At 39.3% G+C, this 19,834-nt stretch overlaps 2 protein-coding genes across 7 annotated transcripts in view; one reads left to right on the plus strand and one right to left on the minus strand.

The window, feature by feature from the left end:
• Dnah7 (dynein axonemal heavy chain 7) overlaps positions 1–6,203 on the plus strand; it is a 275,393-nt gene extending 269,190 nt beyond the window's left edge. For all 4 annotated transcript variants that reach the window (XM_040753634.1, XM_040753635.1, XM_040753633.1 and 1 more), the window contains one exon: positions 5,903–6,203. In XM_040753634.1, the coding sequence (XP_040609568.1) occupies positions 5,903–6,109 (207 nt within the window). In that variant the 3' untranslated portion in view covers positions 6,110–6,203. The remainder of the gene's footprint in view (positions 1–5,902) is intronic.
• An 82-nt stretch (positions 6,204–6,285) lies between these two features.
• Positions 6,286–19,834, minus strand: part of Slc39a10 (solute carrier family 39 member 10) — a 126,349-nt gene continuing 112,800 nt past the window's right edge. For all 3 annotated transcript variants that reach the window (XM_040753637.1, XM_040753639.1, XM_040753640.1), the window contains 5 exons: positions 19,288–19,408; positions 17,789–18,157; positions 16,900–16,980; positions 11,368–11,558; positions 6,286–8,800 (listed from right to left, as the gene is read on the minus strand). In XM_040753637.1, the coding sequence (XP_040609571.1) occupies positions 8,642–8,800; positions 11,368–11,558; positions 16,900–16,980; positions 17,789–18,157; positions 19,288–19,408 (921 nt within the window). In that variant the 3' untranslated portion in view covers positions 6,286–8,641. The remainder of the gene's footprint in view (positions 8,801–11,367; positions 11,559–16,899; positions 16,981–17,788; positions 18,158–19,287; positions 19,409–19,834) is intronic.

The following is a 19,834-nucleotide window of genomic DNA, read 5'->3' on the forward strand; positions in this document are numbered from 1 at the left end:
GTTGTTGTCCATGGTAATTTCATTCTACAAAACTGCTCCCAGTGCTGAATTACTGAGTCTATTTGTTCTTAGTGGGATTCTGGATTGAGGTTCTGCAGTCTCAGCATTTTTGTTGGTTGATTGATGTATACTGTTGTAGTTTCTGTTTAAAGGAAACTCATTCAGTATATATACATGTTTGATTCATTGACATTGATTCTCACTGGATACTCATTCCTCAGCCTTCTTGCACATAGGAACATTGGACTGTTCTAAAACCTTTTGCCAATGAGTTCTTTTAAACAATGGAATGCCAACAAACCAACACAAGAATATTAACAACTGAGCACTAAATAGACTATGAAGAACATAGTTGTTTACAGTTATGAGAGCTGAAGCCAGAAAGCAGGACTTCCCACAAAAGCATGGCCAGGGATGTTTTAGAAGGAGAGATGAATTTTGGTGTTTCATGGAACTTACAAGTATAGAATTCATAAATGGTGAGAAGCAATATCATGTAGCTGTTTCTTGTGTAGCAGCATCATGACAAAGTAGATTTTTATACTCTTTGGAGAGCATATCCAGGATGCTACAATAAAACATAGAGTATCAGAGTCACATGAAATGTAGGATTTTGTAAGTAGCTTGGAGACAGGTAAAAAGTGACCAAAAGCAGCTGCAAAGGGGTGGGCTGGTCCAAACCTGAGAGTTTCATGTAGAGCCATCTCTGTGGGTACCAAGATACACTGGGCAGAGAAAGGACATGAAGCTCCAAAAGTGAAATGTGCGTGACTTCAGGAGTTGGCTGGGGTTGCAATTATTTTCCTTTACGAGAGCATTCTTAAGTAGCTTTCAGTGAATGGAAGGCATGTATCTACAAATGGATAATTGTTCTTCTAAACAAAGAAGTCAGTGAGAAATAAAAATTCTCATTAGAAAAATCCATTCTTTAACATGAAGTACATCCAAGTTGAAAGTATTTTGAGAGCTATGCTATAGTTAAGCTGAAAAAACAGCTTTCCCCCATCCATAACATGGGTCCCACAATTTGAGAGGGGTACATACCCCTCGGTCTTAGTCACTGGCTTCTTCATGTCATTGTGTTTTGACCTAAGAACCCTAAAGGAGGGTTTTGAACAGGGGGAGGTCAAGTCACCTACTTCTCATAGGACTACTCATTTCTATGAGATAAATTAATTTGGTCAAATTCTAAAAGATGTTTATGGTTATAGTTTGTTCTTTGCCCTTACAAGTCAACTGCCAACTGGCATTTTCTGAGGACTGGCCGTGTTCTACAATAAACTGCATGTTAATATTCTAGAAACTTGCCTAATGGCTAAAAAGAACGTGGGTGTATTGTAGCTTATAGAGGAATAGAACTATGCTGTATTTTTATTTAAGTGAGAAAATTATACTTTACACAACTGCTTTAGTAACTGGGGAAATTATAATTGGTAGCACGTAGCATACAGACACTAGGATTCACTGTGATGTTTCCATACATCCGTATATTGTACCTTGACATGTCCTTCTGCTTTTCTTCTATTCTTGTCCCTCTCTGAGTGACACAGTCTGTGATCACTAGTCACCTCTGCCCTGCTTTTTCCTTGTTGCTTCACAAGTTTCTGTATATGGTGGAAAATGCACCCTGATTTTCTCCACACCTGCCTTATTTCACTTAAGCTGGTGTTCTCTGTTCTGACAACCAGTTTGTTGTGAATGATTTTGTTACTCTTTAAGACATCAGTCATTTTTCTATCATCTGTCTGTCTGTCTACCTATCATCTACCTATATATCATCTCTCTCTCTATCTTTATCTATTGTCTACATATGCATGGATACAGGATATATATATGTATATATATATGATACACATGCATGTGGAAAGAATGCATTACATATATGTGTGTGTGTGTACACACACATACATACATACATACAATATTATTCTCCAAGCCTGGTTCCTCATCCTAGCTATATCGGGTAGAATGTTTTGTAAGTATGAAATCCATTGTGTAGATCAGCTGATTTTTCTGTGTAGATGTTTCTTCTGGAAGACTGTCCATTAGTGATCATGGGGTACTGACATCCCATGCTATTGTTGTTTTGAAGCTCATGCTCTCTTTTTGTTAGTCATGTTGTTTGATAAAATTGGGTACAACATAGAAATAAAATTTGCTGGAGAGGGGGCTCAGTGATGAAGAGCACTGACTGCTATTCTAGAGGACCTGGGTTTAATTCCAAACACCCACATGGAAACTCACAGCTGTCTGTAATTCCAAAATCTGACACTCTCACACAGAGATACATGCAGGCAAAACAACAATGTACACAAAATTGGGTATTGTTATTATATGCACACATATTTATAAATAATAATCTTCTTGATGAATTGATTCCTTGATTGTTTTGCAGTGACCTTTTTCTCTTTATTAGTCTTAAAGTCTACTTTATCATGTGTAATGACCCATTCTTGGCTTTTAACTTTGTTTGGGATATCATTTTCTACCTTTTCATTTAAGTCTGTGCATCTTTTTGGTTGAGGTGAGTTTCTTGTGGGCAGCATATTTTGGGTCTGGTTTTTTATTCAACAATCGGTATCATTTAACTAGAGAATTAAGGCCATACTCATTCAGAGTTACGAAAAGGTGTGGCATGCCTGTCATGGTTTCTGATTTCTTCTGTTTAGGGTATCATTTGATTCTTCCTGCCTTATTTGTATTTATCTCTGTGGTTTGATAATTTATTGTATTGATACTTTGATATTTTAGATTTCTTGTTTGTGTACCTATCTTCCAGTGGAATTTATACTTTATGTGCTCATGATGACTGTTTCTCTTTTGCTTCTGGGTATATGGTTTTGAAAGGATCATTAGTGAGGTTGGTCTTGTGGTCATAAATGTCTTGGAAGGTCTTTTAGCTTTGTTCTTGTTTGCTGCTCTATCGGCAGTGGGACCTGAGAGAATGGAACTGGTAAATGTGGTGAACTAAAGTCTCAGGCATCAGACAATTGATACTCTGAGGATGAAGAGTCACACTAGTATAGTGTCCAATCAGAAGGGCAAGCTGCACATGGCAAGGCATATTTATTCATGGATGCACATAAACAAATAATAGTTGTAATAAACTATTGGAAGTAAACCCATGCCTATCTGCTGCCTCTGGGAAGAGCATGAAAACACATTCCAAGAACAATTGCATGTTTTGAAGAAACTGTGATCGTAAGACTCTTGTTTTCTTGGAGTTTTCTTACAAGCACTTGGAATTCTCCTCACGATTCTTGGACTGTGATCTGAAAATTCTGAAGGCAGCCTTGCTGGATATAGAAAGCTTGACTAGCAAACAAATTCTTTCAAGACTCAAATATGTTACCTCATGCTGTCTGAGCCGTTGGGTGTCTGCTGAGAATTCTGTTGGTAGTCTACTAGGGCTGCCCTTCAGTGTGATTTGGTGCTTTTTCCCTTGTATGTTTTAAAACTACCTCTGGAAGTGATGAGATGGTTTCTTGGGTAAGAATACCTGAGTTCAAATCCTAGCACCTATATAAAGTTCCAGGTACAGCATACACCTGCAGCCATGCTGGGGATGGAGACAGACAAAAAGCAAGAGCTTCTAGGCCAGCCTGCAATGAGCTTCAAGGCCAAATGACAGACCTTTCTTCAAAAACCAAAGTGGAACATAATAGAGGAAGATGTCTAACATCTTTTTGGCCCCTCTAGACATGCACAGCTGCACATATGGGCACATCACACATCACACACACACACACACACACACACACACACACACACCTACTTTGTACTATACTTTTGGCATTGGCTATAATGTGTTGTGAGGATGTTTTCTGGCCATGACTATCTGGGGATCTAAGACTTCCTATACATGAATATATGTGTTTTTACAAAGATTAGGGAAGCTTTCTACTCTTATTTTATTGAATAGGTTTTTCTGTGTCCTCAGTCTTTATTTTTTTTTCTCCTTCAAGTATGCCAATTATGCAGGCATTAGATCTTTTAGTGGTGCTACAAAGATTGTTCTTATTCTCTTTCCTTTTATTTTTTATGAGTATGCTATTCTGAAAGCCCAATATTCTTAGTATATCTGCTTAAGTAAGTCTAGTTTGGAGACTTGCAGCTGCAATTTCTTTCACTTTTGAGAAGTGATCTTAATCTGTATTCCAGGGTAGCCTGAACTCACAGCAATCCTCCTGTCTTTGTCCCATTAGTTCCTTGATCATATCTGCATTGTCTTCCTAATTTGGTTTTTATGTGTATCTTCTTGGATCTCATTTGTCACTGAGGTTTTTTTCCCCCCTTTGTTTTGATAGTTTCATACAGCTCAAGGTGGCCTTGAACTCAATGCTGAGGGTAACCTTGAATTCCTGAATCTCCTACCTGCACCTTCCAAATGTTGAGATTCTAGGTCTTTGCCACCATGCCTGGCTTTGTGTGGGTGTTGAGGATTGAACCCAGGGCTTTATGCATACTAGGCAAACACTGCCAACTCACCCATACCCCAGCCTCTCACTAAGCTTTTTAATAATCATTCTTTTGAATCTGTGAGATACCGCATCACCTGCAGAATCTCTGGAACCTGTTACAAGGGAGTTATTTTTTAGAAGTATTATTCTAAAATATCTAAACCACTTCTTGTTTTTATATGTTGAAATCTTGACATCTACTGAAAGATGTATCTCTACCATTTATATGGGATAGCCTTCCTAGACTATGACTTTCTCTTAAAGATGTGTCAGTTTATTATGCTATGCTGAGTTTATTTCCAGCTAGGTACTGCAGCATAATCTCCTTGCAGTTTCTTTGTGGTTGTTTGGGCAGAGCACACACTCAAGCGTCAGACCTTCCTGTCTCTAGGTTACCCATGAGTGTGACACTAACAGTGTAAGCAGGTGTGAAGTGGGTAGCACAATGAATGGAGTGCACCCTATGTGATTCTTGTATAGTAGGAGGGATGGTCCTCATCCAGTGGTGGGGCTTCTTAGGCACTGATCAAGACGCCCTGAACGTGGGTGTCAGCGAGGAGGCCTAGGTAATCTATTGAGCCTTGGGCAGTAGATCAGTATTTATCCCGGGTATACAAATGGACTCTGGGTGCCCATCCAACAATGTGAGATGAACTCTCACCCTGGATGAAATGACAGACTATGGACACCCCCATGGAGGGCTTCACCCTCCCTGGGGAAATGAGGGGGTATTGGGGGGGGTTGGTGGGAGGGTGCAGGAGTAGGGGAGGGAAAGGGAGAGGGACCTGGAATTGACATGTGAAGCAACCCTGTTTCTAATTTAAATTTAAAAATAAAATATAAAAAAATAAGTCATATGATTCTGAATATAGTGACACATCTCTTTGAAAACATATCAAATTTTGTTTTATAACTAAAAGCACTAGAAATCACCCCCAGGGAACCAAGAAGAGGTGACAAACGGTGGGTATTATGTTTTTAAGTATTTGTGCCTTTATTATGGCCTAATGCAGTATTTTATACATTAACTGTTTGCTGTAAAAAACATCTTACATACAAACTGCTGAAAAACAGGCTACACAGGCAGCTCCAACACAAATATGGGGCATAATTTAAAGTTCACTAAGAATATTTTCTCTATAGAAAAAGGGTAAACATGATAATATTTCCAAGGCTAGCCCAATAAACTCACTTAAGCCAAATAGTAGCTAAAATAAACATGAGTGGGCAATGTTTCTAACAAAGGTGAGATGTTTTTCTTTTCATTTTGTAGACTAATCCCAAGGGACTCAGGACTCTACATCTGAGCAACCATTTCACTGTTGATGAAATCTATCGGGGGTACAGACTTTTAGATGTAACCTTATTCTGGCTATCATGGTAGCTGAAGTACATGCCAGTATAATAGCTCTGACTTAAAAGTTGTTTCTACTTTCTTCCAGATGTGGCTAAAACCCTGTAAGAAGTCAGATATACCCGAACGGCCGAGTTACGTTGCTCCATTGTATAAGACTAGTGAGAGGAGGGGCACACTATCCACCACAGGCCATTCCACCAATTTTGTGATTGCTATGATTCTCCCCTCCGACCAGCCCAAGGAGCACTGGATTGGACGGGGTGTCGCACTGCTGTGTCAACTGAACTCATAATCTGAAAGCCCCCTCTTCTACAGCTTGTTGGACTGAGTAGAACACATGGTACTGTTTAGATTTTTTTCTTAAATAAACTGAACTAACATTCGTATGACGACTTTATTCTGACATCTGTAGAGTACCATGAAAATTCATACTTAATGTTCTGAAACAGACACATTGGCGCACTTTCGTTCTCTTTTTGAATAACTTTATTTTGGGAGAGTTCCATAAGCATTAGGAACATATATAAAATGACACACCACTGTTGACAATGAAAAAACAGCATTTGATCACTTCCAGCTTTATAAATTTAAAAAAAATGATTCAGTTACAATAACATAAAAGGTTTTAGATATTTTAGCAAGTATCACCTTGCAGGACCATAATCACATTTAAGCCACTGACTTACTGTTAATGGAAAAGGTTCACACTGCATCTAGTTACTATAGTATTTCTAAGCATAATCACAGCTGATTGAATGCAATGTGATACAACACCAAAATCCATACGGATGTCACATGGTGACAGCATTGTACAAGTAACATTGGTGACCTCCAACAAGCATATGTCAAAACTAGACTGGTCAAGCTGAGTGGAATGTTGGAGCCAAACAGAAATGTAGTGGAATTAGGATTGTCTAATGAGACCTGAAACTATACATTAAAATGATGTAAAAACTAAATACTGGTGGAACCCTATCAAAATACTAGCAGCAACAGTTAAAGCTCACGAAAACGGTTAAGAAGATCTAGCAAATAAGACAAACTTCATATACTGTAAGCATAACTGGTCAGCTTTCAATGAGGGCCTTTGAGAATGGAAGTATACTCCAGCTGTTGTTTTAAATGAAGCAGATTTGATGCTGGAATGCACAATCCTCCTTGGGTGTAAAACTCAAAAATGAACTAATAAATGCATCTTGGTTTTGAAAGCAAAATATCCAAGTCACTTAGAGTTGGCAGTACTGGTACGCAAGCGCCTTTCAGCAAGGTTGCTCAAAGGGCCAACCAATGAGGTGAAAGGACTATCCGGCTCTGTCCAGACAACTGTTCTGATTCGAGCATAAATGACAGGAGTAATAACACCTAAGGTCCCTTGCTTAAAACATAATGAAGAAATACTGGCGATTATCTGCTAACACCAGATTCACGTGCTGCTCTCAACTTTTTGTCTTTGTCTTAAAAAATTCACAGAATAAGAGGGAAAGAACCAGGGAAAGGACTAGATGAAGATGTTTAAAATGGAATGGTCAGGGTTTGGCTCTTACAGTAATTTTTTTCAAGGGCTATCCTTGCTGCCAAGCAGTTAAAATAAAGCTAGCTGCGCACAGTTGAGTTTACTTGCACATGTGAAGAGGGAGTGGCCCGAGGTATAAACAGAGCTATGTGCACATGACTAGTCTACAAGTTGCTGAGTCACAATTCAGGCTAAACATGACTTACACTTCTCACACATCACTTGACCAGTGATGTAAGAGTGAGCAGGCACCAACAGTGTATCTTGGCACAAAATGATAAAGTGATTTTGGCTTAGTCATGTACTTGGTACCACAGTAGCCATGGTACCAGTGCAGTAACTGTTTAGCCGGCATTTTATATACAGACTATAGGCATGGCACACTTGGATTTTACTGCCAGCCACAGCATGTGCTCTGAGTTCTGAGGCCAAACTAGGAAAGTAACGTGAACACTCAGAACTGAAATTTTCCAATTAACCTAGTTGGTACTAGGGAAATGGAATGCCACATCTTTGATAGTTTCTAGAATGGTAATTTTAAGAAAAAGGTATCTGACTACATGCTCGACTCACCCCCACAAATAAAAACAAAGTTACAAAGGAAAATAACCCCAACACCAAGTAGAGTAATGCAAAGAACCATTAAGAATCTTTCATTAAACTGAAGTTCACACAAACATACAATCACAAATTTCAGTAGTTTAGGCTGCGAGTTTGAACACAATGCAAATATATACAAAAATAGTAACTCTAGATTCAAGAATAAGGGCTTTTCCCAATGCTAAATCCATACTCTAACACAGCCTGGGCTTCCCTCTAGTTCCTAAAGTCGACTTTATACAGTTTCAAAGTTGTGTCAAGTTGATCCCTACTAATCCCATATGTATATATGTAGCTGAATTAAAGGGCACTAAAATTCATTCTTAGCATACACACAAGAATGTCTGCTCAAAGTCCATTTAAAATATTTTTAAAGTTTAAATGATTTTTTTGGTTTAATTTCTATTTCTGCATAGCCACAGAAGTTTCTACTAATAAAAAGACTAGTGTTTTATATGATTCTCTCTTTTTTTAAAGTCTATCAACATTGGTTCATGGAGTCCCATTTTCTCCTGTCTTTATCACAAACTCTGTTGTTAAAAGACCCATTCATGCAGAGAAAACAGCACTGAGCACCAGTCTTTTGTGGTTAGGCTCAACTCTATGGAACCTGTGAGTAGTGCAGGCCACTGAATTCCCTGAGCAATGTGCATACAGGACAAGGAACACAGGCAAACTGCACGAACATTCTCGCAATCAACCTGGGAACGGTCAGAACTGGATGTCAAACACAATTTTGTCTTCATAGAGGGCGATCACCAGCATGATAGCAAATCCAAACAACAGTCCTAAATTCTGAAGAATGAACTGCCCAACTGGACAAAAGCCATGCTCTTCGTTGTCACCGTCACCATGCAGCATTTCTGGGAGCTGAAAGAAGAGACAGACCTTAACAAGGCATTTAAAATACAAACTGAAAACTTCTAGTTCTAGTGAGAACTATCTTTTAAGTTTTTATTGTTACAAAACTTTTCCTTCTGACTTGCCCTAATACTGAAGCATAAACAACACAGAATGTTTCATAGAAATGTACTCTGGATTCCTGTATGTGGGACTAGGCTATTACTGGGTCTGTGTCACTCAAATTTTACTCTGAATGCTAACACAACTGCCATAAGCACAGTACAGAGCTGACCAGCATCTGTGGGGACACAGCACTTCTGCATGTTAACAAAGGTGGGGGGTGGGGTTCTGGGGCACAGCCTGCCCGGCATTCATAAGGACCCTTGTATGGGAGGGACAGACAGACAGACAGACAGACAGACAGACAGCACACACACACACACACACACACACACACACACACACACACACACACACACACACACACTTTCATAGCAGTCAGTAGAGCACTGCCCAAAATCCCCTAAGCAGGCATTTCCATGGGGGCTCCTTTAGGAACCTCAAGCAGAGCTCCCACATATTGCAAATACCTGTCTTGACTGGCTTCAGATGGCTTTAGAGAAGTAATCTTCTCTACAGCCCTCTCTGGGTTTTTTAAAACTCACAAGTGGCATATGTACATTACCTTATTTATTTATTTATTTATTTATTTATTTATTTATTTATTTGGTTTTTCAAGACAAGGTTTCTCTGAATTGTTTTGGAGGCTGTCCTGGAACTCTCTCTGTAGACCAGGCTGGCCTCGAACTCACAGAGATCTGCCTGCCTCTGCCTCCCGAGTGCTGGGATTAAAGGCATGTGCCACCAATGCCCAGCGTACATTATCCTTTTAAAATGTTTAAATTAAAATGTATTTCATTTACTTAATGTGAGTGGGTGTGTGTATGATACAGTGCATTGTGGAGATCAGAGGACAACCTGCAGTGAGTAGTGTGTTCTCTATCCACCCCAAGAACCCGGGGTGTTCCTGAGAGTTCCATCCAGGGAGCTCAGGTCACCAGGCTTGGTGGCAAGTGCCTTTATCTGCTGAGTTCTCACTGATCCTGGATATTATTTTTAAGTAGTCTTTTTCTGCTAATTAGAAAAAGTGTCATGTTTGTGTTAATAATGTGCTAGAAAATATCTGCAGGGAGCTTGTTGCCTTTGGTGTCGACATCAGAGTGCCTGACCCATTTCTGTCCTGGCAAGAACAGGGCTGTTCTTGTTTGCTTGCCTACTGTATAGATAGATGATTGTCACCTTCCATTGTGTCCTCAGGACAATCCCCAGAGGAGAACTAATGGTCAGAATAATTGTGTTACCACTAGAACAAGGTAATTTCCATTCCTCTTGTTCCCAATAAACATTTCCATACTCTTTAACACTAAGTCCAGGTTTCTTATTATTTAAAAAAAAAATAACAAAACTTCCTAATTCTCTTTTCAGTCAGCTTCTCTGTAGTTCCAAGTATAGTGCATGACTCTGACCCAGGCTGGAGAAGGAAGCAGGGAGGAGTTGGGGACAGGCTCAAAATATATTGCATAAAATTACCAAGAATGAACAAAATGTTATTTAAGAAGCCCCACAAAATGTCACTGTAAAATTTTTCTCCAATCTCTAGCTTCCTGGTACAAGGACCAGGCCATCTTCATTCATAGTAGCTGCGTTTGCAGCGGCAGGTGACAACTAATAATGATGACAGTAATGCCTGCCTACTAGAGCTGTTGAGAAATAAAGTCTCAGTGTGTTCTCCATAGATGAAGTCACAATTGCCAAGGAGAGTACGCACAGCGGTAATGCATGCGCCCCACCTGAGGAGCTGACTAAGAGCAGATGTGCAGCCTGAGGAGTGAGAAGCAAGGCTCTGAGGGGCTGCAGGGAGCAGGTTCCTACCTTCTCAGAGTTCTCTATGCACAGAAAGAGGAAATGACCTGACACAAAGCCAGGAAAGCTAAGGAAGGGAAGCGAGTGCAGACACTGGAGGATGGTGAAAGCCTGGCAGGTCAGTGTAAGAACTTAGGGACATGATTCTTGGCTGGGACTCCAAGTGAAAGTAGTAGCTAGTTAAAAAGTAAATAAACCTATAGAGATGGACAGCCCCGTAGAAAAACTGTTCATGTACTTAGAATCCTGAAGTAAAATGAAAATGAAACAGCTGGGGCTGCTATTAACCTTGGGGTCAGACATAGACTGGCATGCACATAGGAATCCATCCTTCTGCTTGGCCATAAAGAACCCCAAAAGAGTGTGTTAACTAACAGTGACAAGATGTCCCACCCCAAAACAGGTCTCCTGAGAAGTACTCTATAATCATATCTCTAAATACTGCTATGACTTAAGTTGTGACATTAGTTGGTCAGAAATTTTCAGCATCTCCAAAAAGTCTAAAGTAAATGCCTTTCCCTAATTACTGAAGTTGTCACAGTCTTTAAATTTGGTCAGTGTTTAAAAAAACAGTCAAGTTTCCAATCATTCCCAAAGATATCTCCCATTTCTGGATGCTGCATTCTATTTGCAAGTCTAGTACGACAGAAAAGAGATTGGAAGCATCTTACCATGTCCACCAAGGCCACGTAGAGGAACATGCCTGCCGTGATTGCGAAGATCCAGAGTGTGATGTTGTTGGCATACTGACCAACGGCTGTGCCAATGAGCATTCCGATGTAAGCCATCATAGCTGAGAGCAGATTGTACACAATTGCTTGCTTTACGGTCATGCCTGCTTTCAGAAGAACTGCAAAATCACCTGCAATTCAGAAACATAAGAGAGTTTAAAACCATGGAATTTGACAGCACAACTGTGAGTGAAAAAAAAAAACTATGAATAAAAAATTAAGAATGTACTATAAGGGTATATCATTAACAACACAGCAGTGCGAGAAAGTTGTAGGAGTGATAGAATTGTTCTACAATCCTGTGTGTGGCATGGTTATATGCATCTATATGCACACGACGAGCCAAGCAACTGTATGTACAAAGCCAGGTGTGATACTGCATGACTGTAATCTTGGCACTTGGGGGGGCAGAGACAGGTGGATCTCTGAGTTGGAGGTCAGCTGCTTTATGGTGCTAGTTCCACAGGGCTACACAAAAAACCCTGTCTTAAGAAAGAAAGGAGAGGCAGATGGAGGGGGAGGCGAGGGAGAGGGAAGGAGAGGAAAGTGGGGGAAGAGGGAGAGAGGATGGGAGGGAGGGAGAAGGAGGAAGGGAGAGAGAGAGAGAGAGAGAGAGAGAGAGAGAGACAGAGACAGAGAGACAGAGAGACAGAGAGACAGAGAGAGTTAGCCAATAGCCAGATCTCACAGAGGCATTATCTCAGCGGGAGTTCCCTCTTCTCAGATGACCAAAGCTTGTATCAAGCTGACATATAATTAACTTGCAGAGCACTGCACTGGCTCACTCTCTCTTCTTCCTTGCGGTTTGGTTTAGTTTTGTACAGTCTTCTGTATATCCGTGTATGGGAGGAGCTACCTCACTTCTTTCTCCACCAATTTCTCCTCTGTATCTGCTGTAATTCACTCTGAACCAACTATGGTATCTTTTAGTATGGAGCACGGTATTAGAGAATGAGGCTGCTATGTCCTTTAGGTCGGTTATGAAGCACATCGCTTCCTTTATGGCCTCACAGATGTGGCTCAGGAAGCAGCATGATTTAAAACTTACTGAACACAGGCAGGAGGACAACTGCACCTAACACCGTCTTCCCTGCTATCACAGAGAACAACATGATTCACTTCACTCTCGATTAGCTAGCAGGATGAATTAACAAGTCAAGAACCAAAGGGTGTGTGTTTGTTGAGACAGGATCTCATGCAGCCCAAGCTGGCCTGAACTTTGGATCCTTCAAAAGAAACTGTTTCTAGTTAATTTCTACAAAAACAAGACATAGCTGCCCCTGTCTCTTGAGACAATCATATTCACACAGTGGTGTATACGATTTGTCATTTTCTTAAATCATGCAACTTGAGTTCTGTCTCAGTCTCTTGGGGTCTTTATGTCTCTCTCAACTTAATTTATATGAAAACTGTTTCTTTATGAACTTCAGTTTTCCTTTGTTAAAGTAACGACTCACAAAACTTGCTCTTGTTTTCTTTGATGTAGTGGTTTACAGATCTTTGCCAATGTGCATACTATGTAATCACAGCTACTAACAAACTCTAGAGCTGTTCTATTAGTTCCCAAATTCCCTCGGGCCCTGCACCACTAGCACAGCAAACAACTTGCTTTGTGTTGCTATATTTCTGTCTTTTCCAGAACATTGTAGGAATGGAGTCAAACTACATGCATTGTTTGGGTCTGAATTTTTATCACTTGGCATGATACACATATGATTCAACATCATCACTCTACATAAAATTACTTTTGTTGCTCAGCAATATTCATCCTATAGGCAAATAATGCTTTATTCGCCAACTGAAAGGCATTTGGGTTACTTGTCATTTGGGCAATTATGAAATCACTGTATACAGTAAACAGGCTTTTGTATCAACTCAACTTTTCATTTCTCTTGAGTAAAGCCATATTGTTCATTATATTCCTAATTTTATAAGAAATTCCATCCCCACTAAATATACTATTACAGTTGTTCAAATTCTTTGACAGCATATAACAAACCTAGGAACTGAAAAGTCACATTTATCTGCTATCTTTTACCTTCTTTAGTAAATGCCTGCTCAGTCTTTTGTCTTTTATTCTTTTTTGGGGGGGGGTGGGGTTGGAATAGATTCCTGTCACTAAATGGAGAAGTCTTTTAATATTGTGGTCCTAAAGGTCTTTTATAAATTTCCAGTCTGTGGCTTGTCTTTTCTCATTCTTTTTTTTTTTTTTTTTTTTTTTTTTTTTTTTGGTTTTTACGAGACAGGGTTTCTCTGTATTGTTTCGGAGGCTATCGGTCCAGCCCGGCCTCGAACTCACAGAGATCCACCTGCCTCTGCCTCCCGAGTGCTGGGATTAAAGGCGTGCGCCACCACTGCCCGGCGTCTTTTCTCATTCTTTAAACAATGTCTGTTACATCTTAAGTTTGCATGGAGTTGTCTGTTTTATTTTCTTAATGGGTTATGTATTTAGTAATGTGTCTAAGAAGAGTTTACTAATTCAGCCACAAAGACATTGTGTAGATTAATGCTTTATTTTGAGTTAATTTTTGTTCATGGTGTGCAGTGTGAATCAGACTTCTGATTGTGTGTGTGTGTGTTTCAGTAATTTACATACCTGTCCTTTTCTTAATTCCACAGTTTTGGGTATGTGGCTAAACCAAGTTTCAAATCAGTTTGCTATCATTTTTCAAAACTTTCTAGATGTCAAATTGTTTGCTTTGCACATAAAAGTTTTAAGAAGTTCACTAACGTCTGTTAATGAACCTGCTGTTTTCTGATTGCTAGGGATCAAGAGAACAGAAAAAGAAGAACACTTAATAATACTGAATCTTCTGGTTCAAGAGGCAATTTTGATTTCTGTTGGTACTGAGTAGTTTTCAGTACAGATTCCATGAATATTGTTAGATTTAAGCTCAATACTTCATGCTTTTGGCTCAAGTGTGACCATCTTATAGATGCTGTATAAAGTGAAACATCTCACTTAAAACTCTTTGGTCTTGCTGGGCTCATGCCTTTAATCCCAACACTCCCAAGGCAGAAACAAGTGAATCTCTGTGAGTTAGAGGCCAGCCTAGTCTACAAAGTGAGTTCCAGGACAGCCAAGGCTATACAAGGAAACCCTGTCTAAAAAGCTCTTTGTTCTCATCTTTCAGGCTATAAAGACTCTGAGGTTTTGCATATTTCCCTAGCTTCCTTTGTAGGGAGAGCCAGTGTAAGTATTGTAACTAAGTCAAAGGATTCCTTGCAAGTGAGATTAGACAGAGTATGCGAATCTTTATAATGAGGTAACTCAGTGTTCTTTCTCTCCTGCTGACAAAGGTATTAATTAGCAGAACAGATAAGGTGTGTCTGCCAAAGCTGTTAATGAATGTGATCCAGTACTGTGGTTACTAACAAAAATTACTGAGATCTTTTAAAAAAGAGATTACTTTGATGACCTTATCTAAAAATTCTATGGGCTAGAGATAGCTCTGTGGTTAAGAACACTGGATGCTCTTCCAGAATACCTGGGCTTGATTCTCAGAATCCACAACCATCTGGAACTCCAGGGTCAGAGGGTCCAATACACTTTTCTGACCAACTTGAACACCAGACATACACATGGTGCACAGAAATACATTCAGGCAAAACACCTACACATAAAAAAATGAATACATAAAAACTAAAGGATAATTCTATGTACATTTATATGGTGAATGGCCAACTTTCCTTGACAACTATGCACGTTACAGAGAATTTATTTTGAATTAAATTTAATCTCTGATGTTCTTGAGGGGAGTGGGCAAACACCACAGCACTACACCTTATCTGAGTTGAATTCTAAAATTATGATTCATTACCAAAATGTTGTGGAATATTTGTTTACCTATGCAAAGATGTGTTGTATTTGTTTAAGTATGTAAAAATTGTTGCACTGTTTAATGTTTCAGAATATTTGTTTAGGTAAAGATTTGTTGCTTTTGTTTAATTATATAAAGATGTATTGTTGTTTTACCTTGCCTGCCTAAGGTACGAATTGGTCTAATAAAAAACTGAAGAGCTAGCAGTGAGGGAAGTATAGGTGGGGTTTCCAGGCAGGGGAAATAAGTAGAAAGAGTAATTTAAGCTTGACGAAAAAAGAAAAGGAGACACCAGGGGCCAGCCAGCCAGAAACAGAGGAAGCAGAAAAGTAAGACATACAGAATGAAAGAAAGTTAAAGACAAACAGAATGAAAGAAAGTTAAAAGTCCCTAGGTAAAATGTAGATAACAGAAACAAGTTAAATTTTAAGTCAAAAGAAGTAAGTTAAGAGGGACAAACCTAAGCTAAGGCTGAACATTCAGGATGAGTCTCCATGTCTTTATTTGGGAGCTGGTTGGCATGCTAAAACACATAATCAGTAAGGAAGTTTGGGCCAAGCATAGGTACATGCCTCTAATCCCAACACTTGGGAGGTGAGGCAGGATGGACACAAACTTGAGACCAGCCTTGTCTACACACTAAGTTCCAGGCCTGCCAGAGCTATATGGTGAGATCCTGTCTCAAAAAAACAAACAAAAAAGCCAAAAACCAAAATACAACCAAACTTTTGTTTTGAATATATAACAGCAATTATAAAATAAGCATTAAGACAATGATTATCCACAAGAGAATTTGAAGAGCATAGGAAAATAAAAACCTACAAAACCAGTTGATACCATAAGAAAGGAAACATTAGAAAACAGGGGGGAAAGCCTGCTTTATTAAAATCATGCAATAATAATAACACACACACACAATCCTCCAAACATCTAACTTCATAGCTGAGAAAGAAATGACAAGAAGATAATGATTATTCCAGTGCTCATTAGTGATCATCAGGACCACTCCCCACTTTCTCTAATAACCACCCACTCACCCAAATCTCTTCAATAACACATTCTGTTTACTGTTTGGACAACAGTGTGATCTCTGTCATCTGTGAAGGTATCACTATCTTAAATTTCTGTATCAATTTTCAGTTATTTTGTAGCAAACTTCACCCTTAAATATAATATGCTGGGTGGTGCTGGTGGCACACACCTTTAATCGCAGCACTCAGGAGGCAGAGACAGGCAGTTCTCTGTGAATTGTCAGTTTCAGGACAGGCTCTAAAGCTACACAAAGAAACCCTGCCTTGAAAAATTCAAAACCAAACAAAAAGAAAATATAATGTGTATGATAAATGAAATAAAATAAAAAGGGGTTAAGTATCAGGCATTTGAGAAATGACACTTCTAATTCATGATCATCAACCTAGTCGTCATGTACGATCCTTCCTAACAACCTCATCGGTTACAGAAGCAGAGAGCACACAGGCACTGACATTTGATAAACAGGGGCTCTCAGTCTTGTACTGGGATGCACCTGACCATCAATGGACTCTACACTTGCCAGTAGGTTTCTGTCTTAACATCTCTGCAGTTTAATGCATTTTAAAACTGAAGAAGGCCTACATTTGATGAAAGTAGGTAAGAATTTTGAGGCTCATACCTAATTCATGTGGCAGTTCATGACAGAAGACGGCTATCGAAGTACTGATTCCTCCAGTCAATCCAGCACTAAAAGCTGCCCCTGGAGAGGATCATGAACACAGCAGACAGTAAGTAAGGTTCGGGTCTCCTGGGTCTCCCACTCTTGTTAGTGAGATGTCCCTTCTATCTTAATTTCACACTGTCTGTTACCCACCCATCTTACTCATCATGGCTTTTGAATATACTCTGGTATAAGATCTCATCCCGCTAGCAGAAGCCTATATTCTTTGCTATCAACAGCTACTTGGGCTATGAAAAAAATATGATTTCTGCTTTCTCAAAGAAACCAAAGCCTATTTCTGATTAGTAAAATCTAGATGCCAAAGAGAACTATGTCCTGGTCAAAGCTAATGTTCTAAATTAGTCATTAGTTTACATTATAAAACAGCATATATAATTCCCATACATTCTAGTATATGTGAATTTTCTATGGTGGGTTTTTAATATGAAATTTTTCTTCACGTTTCCAAAGCTGTGAAACCTTTATTAAATTCAAGACTAAAATTGTACTAGTCCTTGTACGTGTGTCTATGTGTATGAATTACAATGTTAAAGAGGCAGTTTTCAGTAAGGTGACTGCACTTTATTGAGAAAGCAAGTTATTTAAGAAATATACCATAGACACTGTTTAGCTGCAGAAAAACAAAAACTACTAAAATTTCATCTTTTACTTCTAAACACCATATCGCTTGGAGAAAACAATTGGTAATAATGTATAGCAAGACATTTAAAAATTCTAGGTAAAGTTTAACCTTATGGATTGTAGTTCATAGAATTAGTAGGAACGTAGTAGAAAAGGGAAAACATGCTTAAAGAATACAGTATAGTGCAAGCTTCCCAGCGCTCACCAATGGCAAGTCCGTCACTGAAGTTGTGGATGCCATCCCCCATGATCACCATCCAGGCTATATTGGCTATTCCTGTTTCTTTCAGATCTGAGCCAGAGTGGCAGGGGCCATGTGAGTGATGCGAGTGTTTGTGGTGCCACTGGTGGTTGTGCTTTCTCAGCACAGCTTTCTCCTCGTCGTGGTGGTTATGTGAAGTTACATGGATGTCATGCTCATGAATGGTGTGTAGTCCGTCACTCTGAGAATGGTCCATGATTTTCTCCTCCTCTACACTCAGGTAATTTTTAGGAGGGGATTCTTGCTGGCCTTCTAAATCTGTCAGTTCAGTCTCATTAAGTCGATCTTCAGAAACAACCGAGTCATCAGTTCCTACATTAAAATAAAGGATATGTTGATCTAGCAGATGCATTCACAGATGCTAATTTAAGCCTGGGCAGGGCAGCAGTACAAGTCACTTAAGTGACTACATTTTAGTCTTAAAGTGACTATATTTCCCTGAAATATTTTAGAAGTCATTCCATTAGAATAATTTTTCTAAAGTCTACCAGCTAAAATTTAAATAACTTGCCCAAGTCAGCTAACTGATGGCAAAGTTCTCTACACATGCTCCACCAATGCCTCTTACAGATCTTTGCTGGAATGTACTAATAACATTTGATAAGTCATTTTTTAAAAAAATATTTTCCAACACTATTTTTCTATTGCAAAGCTTTAGATAACTGTCTTTTGGGAGAGTTCCACAGCTAGGGAAGGCTGCCATCCATGCTGATAACCACTGGCACACTGAAGGGAAAGAGAAATTCAAATGAAATCTGCAAAACTAGGTTAAGAAAACCTTTACCTTTTCTCTGAAAACTGTCTGAGCTATGCCGTTCCGTTAGAGAACAGAACTTGTGGATTTTTGATACAAGGGCAAGCCGTCCTCCTTTAACTACACAGGCAACTTTTCATTTTCCTTCTATAAGCAACCACATATAAAGGAAGCTGTACTCCTCAAGGGTATGGTAGTCCAGACCTGTAGTCCTAGTACTGGGAAGGCCAAGGCAGGGGGATGGCACTCTATCTAACACTATCAGAGAAGACTATCTCATTCTGAGGGTTGTTCTAGTTGTGACAAAGAGTGGCTTAGCATTTTATTTCTTCTTTTTAAGATATTAAAACAGAGTAGCCTTGCTGGTCTCAATTTGAAGACCTTCCTGCCCCAGCCTCCCCAATGCTAGGATTCTACGTGGAGTGTCATCATGCCTGACCCTTTTTTGTTTCATTCATCTGTTTTTAAAACAGGAGTGGAAAATTTTCCCTGCTCCTAATATATCTGGTTCCACAGCATAAATAGCACTGGAATTAGCTAAAGTGAACAAATTAATAAAATTACAAGATACACTCACATTTAAGGAAGAACACATTAGGAAAACCACAAAGAAAAGAAATTTCAAACACTGTATAGAAACAATCGTTCAATTTTCTATGTTAAATTTCTCATTGCAATTGTTGGCTACCAGCAAGAGGCTTGAGTTGGAGCCAGTCAGCATCCGGTGTGCTGTTTAACTTGTGATCTGAAAGCTTTCTTCCGATAGTCGATTCTTCTGTGCTCTGCTTCATAAACCACTTCTGTTTTCCCTGTGAGGAGAAAAAAAATCTGATATTATATAAAATCTGCAGCAATAACTAGTAATAACATACCCTTAGTAACACTCATTTGGGAGCAATTAGTGTTAACATTACACAGTTATTATTTTTAATTGATCCCTACCTTTTGATTTAATATACAGTCTGTGCATTTACATGCATACCATAACATGTGTGTGCAGGTCGGAGAATAAATTGGAGACTCTCTCCTTCCACAATATGGGTCTTGGGTATAGAATCAGGTCATCAGGCTTGGCTGCAAGCTCCTTTACCCACTGACCCATCTCACTGGTTCAACTCATCTACTTTTAGAACAGAATGCAAGGTACTAAACTATTACACAACCCAAACTCTGTGTGAAATATTGTGTGTAGCACCTCTGTAGTACTATAAAGTAGCAGAAAGTTCCTAGTTTTC

The sequence above is a fragment of the Mesocricetus auratus genome, unplaced genomic scaffold, assembly GCF_017639785.1.
Source record: "Mesocricetus auratus isolate SY011 unplaced genomic scaffold, BCM_Maur_2.0 Super-Scaffold_100010, whole genome shotgun sequence".
Lineage (NCBI taxonomy): Eukaryota > Metazoa > Chordata > Mammalia > Rodentia > Cricetidae > Mesocricetus > Mesocricetus auratus.